This window comes from Balearica regulorum, chromosome 14 (genome assembly GCF_011004875.1).
Source record: "Balearica regulorum gibbericeps isolate bBalReg1 chromosome 14, bBalReg1.pri, whole genome shotgun sequence".
Classification (NCBI taxonomy): domain Eukaryota; kingdom Metazoa; phylum Chordata; class Aves; order Gruiformes; family Gruidae; genus Balearica; species Balearica regulorum.
Genome location: NC_046197.1, coordinates 7948115 through 7959672, shown reverse-complemented (window position 1 = coordinate 7959672; position 11558 = coordinate 7948115). Strand labels below are relative to the sequence as shown.

The 11558-nt window shown below is 36.7% G+C and overlaps 1 protein-coding gene across 3 annotated transcripts in view; it reads left to right on the top strand.

The window, feature by feature from the left end:
• Positions 1–11558, top strand: part of GABRG2 (gamma-aminobutyric acid type A receptor subunit gamma2) — a 69115-nt gene that overhangs the window by 29800 nt on the left and 27757 nt on the right. For all 3 annotated transcript variants that reach the window (XM_075766334.1, XM_075766333.1, XM_075766335.1), the window contains exons 5-6: positions 2933–3015; positions 3723–3860. In XM_075766334.1, coding sequence (XP_075622449.1) covers positions 2933–3015; positions 3723–3860 — 221 coding nt within the window. The remainder of the gene's footprint in view (positions 1–2932; positions 3016–3722; positions 3861–11558) is intronic.

Here is an 11558-nt window from a genome sequence, read left to right as displayed (position 1 = left end):
TTGGATTTCATTACCTTTCTCTTCAAACCCCTCAGTTTCTCTCATTAGAAAAAGATATATCTGACAGAACTTAGAGACAGTTATCTCTTATTAATATATACTTAGTTTTCTAGTGAACACAAGTAAGGATTCAGCCTGGATTAATCCAGAAGTGAAATGTGATGGTATCATCACAGATCTGGGATTCTGTCCTGAAAAGAAGAGGGCTCCAGAAGAGCTGGTTGATTTTCTCAATCACCTCCTCCCAAGCTCAAGAACTGTCCATCCGGACCAGCAGGAAATCAAGCAAAGTTAGCAGGCAGCCTGCATAGATCAACACAAAGCTCTTGATTCAAGTGGGGGGGGGGGCAGAATGTACTACAGGTTTGCAGCAGGGACAGGTAACCGAGGAGAAATACAGAGATGCTGTCTGAGCACTCAGGGACAGGGTTAGAAAAGCCAAAGTTCATCTAGAGTCCAGTCTGGCTAGGGACATGAAAGCAAGGGTTTCTACAAGTACATTCTCAGCAAAAGGAAGCCTAGGGAAAATATGGGCACACTGCTGAATGGGAATGGGGACCTTGTCACAAAGGACACTGAAAAGGCCAAGGTACAGAATGCCTTCTTTGCCTCAGTTTTTACTGATAAAACCCTGCCTTCAGTGAAGGCCAACTGGAAAGCAGTCAATAGTGGTGGACTCCCAGTTTTATACTAGGCTAAAAAAGTTTAAGATCTTCACAATAGGACAGAGCGCACCCTCAGTATGTCTGCAGATAATACAAAACTGGGAGGAGTGATTGGTATATCACAGGGTTGTAGTACCACTCACAGGACTGCAACACGTTGGAGAAATGGGCCAACAGGAATCTTGTGGAGATCAACAAAAGAAAATGTAATCCTGAACCAGAGGAGGAATAACCCCCATGCAGCAGTACAGGGTGGAGGCCTACCAACTGAAAAGCACCTTGCAGCAAAAGACCTGGGGATCCTGGTGGACATTCACCATGAGCCAGCAAATGCCCTTGAAGCAAAGGCAAACAGCATCCTGGACTGCATTAGGAAGACTGTTGCCAGCAGGTCAATAAAGATGATACTTCTCCTCTGCCCAGTACTAGTGAGACACACTCTGAAATGCTGGGTCTAGTGCTGGGCTCCCCAGTACAAGAGGAATATGAGCTTACTGGAGCAAGTGCAGTGACGATGCTGAAGGGCTGGGAGCATCTGATGTGCAGGGAGAGGCTGAGGGAGCTGGGACTGTTCAGCCTAGAGAAGAGAAGGCTCAGAGAATCTTATCAATGTGTGTAACGTGAGTAGGGGTAAAGAAGGCAGGGGATGGAAGTGGTAAAGCAGGCAGAGATGTAATCTTCTCAGTGGTATCCAGTGACAGGACAGGAGGCAATGGACACAAACTGAAGTACAGAAAATTCTGTTTAAACATACAAAGAAGCTTTTTTATTGTGCGAATGGTCGAACAGTGGAACATGTTGCCCAGAAAACTCCATGCTTGGAGATGTTCAAAGCCTGGATCGTGCTTTGTGCTGGTGAATAAAATCTACTCAATTGCACAAGAGAAAACAAAGGAAACCCAGCAGTAAATCTGAGCCTATCCCGAATTCAAACAGTGTTAACTATATTGACCAGAAAAAAGGCAATATCGAAGAAAGAATTTGATCATTTTTTGCATTCATATTATGATTATCTTGAAATGAAACTGAAGATGATGGAAATGAGAAGAGAAAGAAAGGGCAATAATATCAGCACACAGAATCAGCCCTCTGTCTGTGTCACAAACAGAACTTCCCTTAGTTTCAAAGGAAATTAGATTTGTTCCTAAATCCCTACACAGAAACATTTCCTTTTGACTTCATTAACTTGGTGGCTAGTGGTCACAGACTCCCTCTGCATCCCACAGTAAGAGACTTAGGGAGTCATTAGCGTGCAGCACCTACATGCAGGAGCCAGGAGACAAACCCAGCTCATAGGGTTGGCTCATTGGGCATTCAGGAATCAGCAAAAACCAGAAACCTACGTTTTTCCTAGACCTCACAGAACAAATAAACATCACTCTGCTTTTATTTTTTTTCTCCTTTTCCTTTTTTCCTCTCTCACCCCACTTCCTCCCTCCTTTCCAAAATCCAAGTATCATGCAGCTCATGGCAGGGCTCAGACTATGTATAGGCTAGCAACAATTAAGGGACTGAATGAACAATGGTAGAGTTTTTAGCAGGCATATCAGGGGATACATCTCATCTAATTTTGGATTTCTAAAAGAACATATGTCTGCCTGATTTATAGCACCTACAACACCTGAGTTATCATGGAGTATCTCTTGATATTCAATGGAGAGAAACACCTTTTGGTACATTCTTCTTCTGATTTAATTTAAATGTTTTATTTTGGAATGAAATGAAGTATATCCTCAGAGTGCCTTTCCACAAGCTGTGAAGGTAGTTTAGATGGCTGTCTTGGATGCATAGGCCTATATTTGGACTCCCATCCATCATTTCTGAAATAGAATTTTTGTCACACAAAATACATTTCCCTAGTGCATTATGGCATGTTGTGACACAAAGATTTGTCACTGCTCATGAGATGACCTGTATGTCTACTTATGGATTTGCCAGTCATGAGTAATGCTGCCATTTCAGATACATAGGAACAGAACTTTAATACCTTATTCTATTACACAGTCCAGAAAGTAGATGATCAGGGCCTATGTAACGAAAAAAGAAACACTGCTTAGCAGTAACCATGCTGTCTTCCTATTCTTGGAATATCCAGATTAATTCATATATATCAATAGTTTACTTTTGCTTTTTATACATATATATATATTTGCATATTTCATAGTCAGGTTCCATATAAGTAAAAATCTCGTTTTGCTTGCCATGATGCAGCTTTCAGGACAAACTTCTTAAGTGCATTCTGTATATCCTGATCTCTTTCTCCTCAGGCTGACAATTGATGCTGAGTGTCAGCTACAGCTACACAACTTCCCAATGGATGCCCATTCCTGCCCCCTGGAATTTTCAAGCTGTAAGTAACATGCTTAGAAATATCCCTTTTCTGACTCACACTGAACCACTTATTATAAATTTGTATTTACACACTTAGAGTCACTGAGGGTTATGTTCTTAACTAGACATACTTCAATGGTTTTCAGTTTTATTTTGACCTTATGTTCAAATACATGAATCATATATGTTCACAAATATAATTCAGCAATGCTATATAAAAATTATACAATTTCTGGGACCTATGTGATTAATTTATGCTGATATCTTAGCACAACAGTAGAAATTTTTACTTTCAGCATCAAAGTCCCATGACCTGACACTTGCTCTGTGCATGGGTGTTTCACTATTTCAATAGTTGGAATCAAGAGTTTGACATTTTGCAGTCAGGTCAAGGTGTGAATTCCTGGTCCAGCTGCAGACTTTTTGGCCATGACTGAAGGATGGGCAAAATTCCATCCTATTGGGTCCACAAAAGTAGAAAACTAATTTTTGAAAAAATTATCTCAAGTGCTATTTTAATTTCTAATAAATATGATTTTATAATAAATAAAATGTGACATTAAGTAAAAGGCACTACTAAGTAACTTGACAAAAACATATCTATAATTCACTTGCAATATGCTTCTCCAGGTTTTTCCAGAAATTGAAAATAGTATTTTTACTCCCCAAAGTACACTAAAATCTTAACTATGAAACAAAGCATTCTGTATTTTCCATTGCAATAAGATGGCTACCCAAGAGAAGAAATCATTTACCAATGGAAGCGCAGCTCAGTGGAGGTGGGGGACACCAGGTCCTGGAGGCTTTACCAGTTCTCCTTTACAGGATTAAGAAATACAACTGAGGTGGTGAAGACTACTTCAGGTAAGACAACTGATCTGTTTACCTTCAGATTCCTTTAGGAAGAAAAAAAGAAAGCTATCTCTGTTTAGAACTTAGCATTGGCACTTCACTGAACAATTACAGGCTTTTAAATACCTGTGGAACCATCCAGGATTTAGTATTTCTGAAAAAGAACTCACAGAAAGAAAATAAGTTCTTGTTTACTGCCCATTCTTGTCCTCCAAGAAATACCTAGAACTGTCAAGAGAAAGCCACTACTACAAGGGGTGGATGGGCAACAGAACTTCCTGTCCTGCTTCAGTGTAGAAAACAGGGCAGCTGAGCCACGAAATGATAACCTGATACTGATTTGAATATTTTACAATCCCCTTCTAACTTCCAGAAGCAGAAAGTAGGTCTGCACAGAAATGAAATTCAAAGTCCCAACCTCTTTACTACGGCAGCATCGAGTTTATTTTGTTCCTTAAAACAGGGCACATTCAACTCTCATTAAAGAGAACAGCCTTACAAATCAGTCTCAGATGATTTTCCTGCATATTTCTATCTCCTTGGAAACAAGTAACAGAATTTAAAATGATAAATGAGGAAGTACTCAGCATTTAATAAAAATAGCAATTTTAACCCTACTAACTAAGCAGGAAAATACATTCTTCTAGACATATATATTGTTTTATTTCTCAGTGGAAAGACAATCAGTAAATATGAGAACGGATGTAGAGAGAAATTGCATATTAATATTATTGTCTGTGCATGATATCCCTTGTCTTTGATTTCTTACTTTCAGAAAGAACAGTGAAATGAAAGCAGTTTTTCTTTTCAGGTTGCCTTTGATTTTTACCTTATTTTATTGTTCTGGCAAATATATTGATTTAAATTCAGACATCTATGTTAATTCTGACTTCAGAAATATCACCATCCGTTTTACTTCTGAAAGGTCAGCATTGTTGTTATATTCAAAAGGAGAGCGAGATATGCTAGAGTTGAGAGGAGCCTGCTGTGCATTATACTGGAGTGCAAACAAAGAGGTTGAGAATTAGTCAAGTTCCAACTCCTGAATCACTGGAAAGTAAGCACCAACGACATGTTTAGTCTTATGAGCAGGGCAAAAATGGAATGAAGCCTCCCAGCTGTAGCCACATTTGCCTTATAGCATCTTCTGCCATTTTAGATGAGAAAGATATTTAGTCAGCTATTCAAGAAAGCATTTGACCTTTCTCATTTTCCCAGGAAAATAAAAATAAAGGTGCAAAAGAGGACAAGAGAGCAGTGTGTATGCAAGCCATAGCTGCTAATAACCGCCATTACACATGACATGGTGGAATTGCTCTCAAAGCAAAAATATAAACAGCAATACTTCTGATCTCAGACTGCCCCTGCAACAGGCAAAGCACAAAAGGCAGCAGTGTACCCATGTGTGTCCTAAGGTCTCATCCTGCCCAGGTTGAAAACTAACTTTATTTCAGCCTTACTTTGAGTATCTTTTATTTGTTCTTTTTCTTTCATCTTCTGCTTGAGCCTTTCTCTAATAATCTTTTTTTTTTTTTTTTTTTTTTTTTTGGCAAGAGATAGAAAGTAAAAAAATCTTAACATGCTACAAGCTTCAGATCCACTGACTCGACGCATCTTACACTGGCAAATTAAAAGCACTCTTTAATGTTCTGCTAATGTGAAGAAAGTGCACACTGGGAAACAAACAGTAAAACACAAAAAGCAAAAAGATACTTTCCCATGCAAAGAAAACCTTTTCTTTTTTCAGGGGATAGCCATTCAAGCTTGTGGTATTCACTTGTATTGGAGTACTACCATAAGGTTGCATCAGTAGTTTCTAATATAACAACACACACCAGCTCTTTTAATTTGCTTTAAAAAAAAAGTAATTAGCAGCTAGCATGCACTTTAAAGCAGCAAAGAATCACTCTAGTCATCACTTGATTCCTGAGAAATGCTCCTGAAAGCTACTCAGCCTGCTGAGCTGCTTTCAAAGACCTGCTGAGTATAAAAACTTGGAAAAATGTCCTGTCTATATATTTCTTCTGCTGAGTTATCTTATGTTTGATTTTCCTTGCTCCTTTTGTTTTTATGACACAGATATGCAAGAAAACTAGATTTGATTTTGATCTAGGTGCAGTATCTAAATAATTAGAAGGTGGAAAAAAAACCCCCAACAAAATAGGGATTATCATGAATCTAGTCTATGTCCTACAAATATTTTGCTAAAACTGGCAGAACCTAAAGAATGTTCATTACCTTCTTAACATGTGGAGAACTACATTAAGTCCAATATTCCTCAACCAGACCCATACTCTATTCTCTTACGTGCACGCATTTTCAATAGTTTCCCCAAAACACAAGAAAAATATTCCAAGCTTATAGATTTATTAGCAAGTGCAGACTGAGTACACAAGTTAAAATTTTGGATGCCCATATAGCCAAAATAAGTCTTGAGATGTTATGCAACTAATTACAGTGCTGCATATAATAAAATTTAGGTACAAACTAGTGACGGTACCACTGCCAATGCTTTGGTGGGGATATGAGCTGAGGTACAGCGGAGGAGGCAATGGAAAGATTAATAAGATGTTGGAAATAGGACTATACTATACTACCAAGAACTCTTCCCCAAAACTAAATTTAGGTGACAACAGGAACTAGAGAAACCTGAACACAAGAAGGGCAAATTAGAGAATACGAGATTGAACAGTTACAGAACAGAAACAGCCTGGGAGTAGTGTTAAAGCATGTGAAACTAGAGTAAATTCCACATCTGCATTTACTCTGTTTCAAAACCAACTCTTGTCTCCAGCTTCATGCCTCCCAGTGACTAACACATTCTAGTCCTTGAGGGCCATGCTTGCTTGGTGACTGGAGCACAGAAGAGAATCAGAAAGGATGGCTGAGACTTGGTCATTAGAAACTCTGTTACTTCTTCTGTCATGCCACAGCTGAACTTTTGAGATCTGGGCTGAGTTATGGGTAGAGAAGAACAAAGATTGTTTTAGTGTAAGCTTCATAAGGTCTGATGGACTTGTGGAAGTGACTACATTTGTCTGCTGCTCCTCCTTTGCATGCACTCCAGAAAGAGCCAGATGTTGGAATTCTGTCCCTGATCAGTTAGCAAATTCTGATAACAGCAGAAAAAAAAAAAGTGGAACATTACAAACCATCCTGTTTCTCTTATCTAAAGTGAGTCATCCTGAATTGTCAGATTGTTTCTCTCCAAACTGAACATTCACATGTGACTAATTTTCTTTGAAAGTCACAGACCAAGCAATAAGAAGCGACTTAGCTAATGGAGTCCAGTATCCATTAATAGCAGGGACTGTTAAGAAAAGTTGACTCAACCTTCTGCTCTATGAACATGTCATTAAAATAACTAAATAGTCTGTACATATAATAATATATCACCTATATATATTTTTTCCTTTTCACTACAACCTATGATGTGTAAACAGCGGTGGTTTAGTTTAGATTATTTGCAATATAGTACATGTTAAAACATAACATCATCTGAGTTATATAAACTACTTTGACCTCACACATTTATAAACTGAGAAGTATAAGGCCCCATCCACTGAATAGCAGTGAGATTCTCCAATAAAAAAGGGATGAACAAATGGAAAAGTCTAAAGAATAAAAATTCCCTAACTTCTGAAATGTGGATGGATGCTGCCATGAGCTGTCCTTACAAAGCAAGCATCAGACTTACAAATTCCTACTTCAAACTTTATGCTGAGGTTGCATAGTAAAGTTAGTTGATTTACTGACATATTCAGAGTTCATATTATGCTTAACAATGTCTTTAGTTATTTAAGGGTGCATAATTTATTAGACATATGGTCTATACATGGGACTAGCTGGAAAATGTGGCAGAAAGCAGACACAACATAAAAAGAAAAATAGTTCTATCATAAGAGGCAATAATACAGAGAAGAAAACAAAAAATGACTGCTTTAGCACAGGATGTACTTTTCCATCCTCCATATTGTCATTTATTATTGCATAATACATTTAATTCAAATGAATGTTAGTTATTCTTTTTCCCTTTAAAAACTATTCTGTATCTGATTTCTGACCTTTTATATTCACTGTGGATTAAAAATAAGAAACAAAGTAGATGAGAAAATAGTCCAGCAAGTCTACCACTTGAGAATGATATCAGCAAATACTGCTGTTCTTCACTTTTTGGATGTCAAAATGAAAATACTATAGAGCTCAGCCAGAAAAATTTTGTAGAACAAAAGGTGTCTATTGCCTTGGAGGGACTTCAAGCAAGTTTTTCCAGAGAATTGTCTCAATTCAGATTTAACTAAAAAGAAAGATAAGCTTTAATTTTTCTGATTGTTATTGCAATGCAACATGTGATACAGAAGTATAAGATTTTAAAAATATAATGCACAAGTAGATGACACTGATTAGGGACATGTTGCATGTTGGGAACAGAAAAATAGGAAAATTCCAAAATTTGTAATTAGCTACTTTAAATAAAGAGTGAAAGATTGTAGGAAGGAAATAATCAAATGCAAAAATATAAAAAGAGCAGTAGTTGTGTAAAAAAAAATCTGGGGGCTCTAGTAGTCCACAGACACACAAGGATAAAGAATGCAAAAAAACCAAAAAAACCCAAAAAACCCTTTTCTGGGCTGCATCGCTCAGAGTGTTCTGTGTGAATTTGGGAGAAATATTCACTGTTCTATTCTGTGAAAAACTGATGTCAAATGGTTGCTGCATGCTGGTTGATTAAAAAACAATTCACTTTAATGTGCAACATTTTAAGAAAGATAGAGGAGTGCAGGAGAGTGTAATAAGTAAATGATTTAGAAAGCATAACCTATGGAAATACTTGGAAGTATGGAACTTGTCTGGAAAAAAATGTAATTGGTGATTAAAGGGGTAAAACACACTGTTTTAAAACCATAATAATCAGCACTGGCACATTCCATTTAGGGAGATTGTAGAAACCCTAAAATCAGGGGGTTTATGAAATCATACATCAGACCAAGAGGAAAGGACTAGCTTGTACCTTGAAATTCTTCCCATCAATAAGTTTCTATGAATTCCATAAAATTACTAGACAAACTGCATTTCTACTCACTGTTCCAAGGCTTTTGAACGTACGAAATACCGTGCTATGCAAAACAGTTTGTGAATGTGTAATTATTCAAGACAGATGGAGCTTCTGGTATTCCCAGTTCATTTCTGTGACTGGGTAGTTCCTTTTTTAGACCAGACATTGTCTATTGCTTATTCACAGAGCCCGTCCTGAATTTTTAATTAGATACAAAAGCATTATAAGACTAATCAATAAACAGCAATTCAACAAGCTACACAGAATCCATGAGATGATTGGTGAGCCAATATCTGTAAATTCCTTTTTATTTTCTTCCTGTTCTGTGTTTTACAGAGCTAATCAGAGCTGTGCAGTAGAGACAGTGTATTGCTCATAATTGATAAACAGTGTCAAATTTGTAATTAAATATTTATCCTGCTATGCATCTATTAAGTCACATAAATAGATCTGGGTCTGGTTTCTGTATTATCAGGAAAATGTGGTCAAGGCTATTACTTTGTGGAAGAGGAGGTATTTGCAGACTTTTATACTTTATTTTAATGCTGCATCATAATGAATTGAACTGTTGGCAGGCATGTAGTCCCTAGAGGTTCCCTAATGCTTAAAAAAAACCAGGCGCCTTCTCCCTATGCTTCTTTAAGTCAAAATGTGATATGACAGGTGCATATCATATTTGAAGATCCGTGTTGGAAAATAGGCCTGACGTTAAAACACGGACATAGGCGGATTGCCACTGTACCTAGAAATCCCTGACAGCCCCATACACAGCTCTAGGTTCTAGTATGGGTTGATTATAGCTTATGGCATCGTCAGGGAGATACCTCTGAGAATTGAAACCATTCCCTGTTTGAAGATTTCAATCTAGTGAATCTAGTACAAGATACTAGTACCTGCATTTTGCTTTTGGCAGAGTATAACCACACTTTGTATCCACTTTGCAGAGGAGCAAATGATGACATAAGCTTTAAGTCAGAAAACCCAACCTACTATTAAATTGTTCTGTGTATCTTTATTGTTCTCTTTATGGTTTAGGAGGGTATTTATCTCTAAATCCTTGTTTTTTGAAAAGCTATATTAAATTATTATCTTAAACATACTTGCTAAAGGAATACTGTCTCTGTAGGACAGTGAAATGTTTAAAGCAGTAGGCAGACACAATGGACAGAAAGGCTTATTTTTATGTTTGCTGCCTCAAAGAAAATCCTCAGCTCTAAGCAAATATCCTTAAGATAACCCTAAAATATCTCAATAGCTATACCTTAAGATTTCACTCCTAATAGAAATATTCTTGTCACTTGTCCAGAAAGAGAGCACCAGGAAATATTTTTGCTTTTTTTTTTCTTTCCATTTAATCTCTCCCTTATTTTAACTCACATGAACCACCGTTTAACGTTACTGTACTCAACATATTATTATTTGAAAGAAAATACAGGAGGAGTTGAGTTATTTAACTTTCGTATACCACCACAAAGACTCTCGAGGGTCAAATTTATTTTTCTGAGCTTGTCCTGGTGAAGGTTGAACATATCTGAAAGGTCAGGTAAGGATAAAAAGGATTAATATACAAGTAACCAGAGAACAAGGGATAATGTGGAATCTTAGAAGCATTTCCACTGAAGCTAATGCAGGGTAATTGCAAGAGCGCAGATGTTAAAGGCAAGATTAGTTTTGTAATAAATATAGTTTTGTGGATATAACAGAACAGTGGCTTTAAGAAATAATATTTGTTCATTTAATAGCAAGAAAATAGTTATATCTTTTAGGAAAATTAAATTATTTAAAAATAAAGAAAAATGTAATTTTGAAAGTTTTTAATTTTATGTTAAAATCAGCAAATTAAGAGTGATTCTATGTTGTAAAGCCTTTCCTGCAAATAACTAAGCATACAAATTTTTGTGATGCCTCTAATGTCCCTGTGAATATATTTTCATAAGTACTGATGACTCTTTGAGACACAAAGCATATTAACATCCCCACTCCCTTTTTTAATTCCTGTTTGGTAATGAAATCATTATACCCCATCCCTGATTGACTTTCACGGAAACTGTTGTAATATCACAAGAGAAAATCACTCTAATTCCACTCTTTGCAACTGGAGCTAGATCTAATTATAACGAATTGTGGTGAGAAATATTTGGTTCAAAAGGATTAGACACAATGGCTTAGTAGATAAAGAACAATGTATATTCACAATTATTTTAGCTCAAAAATAACTCTTAAATATTAAGCATTTTTAGAAGAGTTTTCTTCATAGTGAATAAGTATGTTTAAATTATCGCTTTAAATAAATACATGTTTTATTTTGCTGTTTAAATAATTAAATTTCAAGCAATCCTGTGATAAATTGGAGGGTTCCTGAGCACTCAGCCTTTCAGCTGTAGAGTCACAAGGTAATCTCTGTAACCTGTAAATTGATCAGCATAGCACTGATGGTCCATTTCCTCAGTGATGTTTCACTTCTAGACTCTTTTTGTGTTCAAAAAAATATGTCTGTAGTACAATGATTTTAAGATAATTTCTTTCACATTTTTTCCCCTTGGTTTTACACCTTACACATCATCTTCCTGCTCCTTCAAATGGAGAAAAACATACTTGTTAAGGATGTTCGAAGGTGATGAGAGCTTAATGTTCATGATGTATATAGTGTAGGG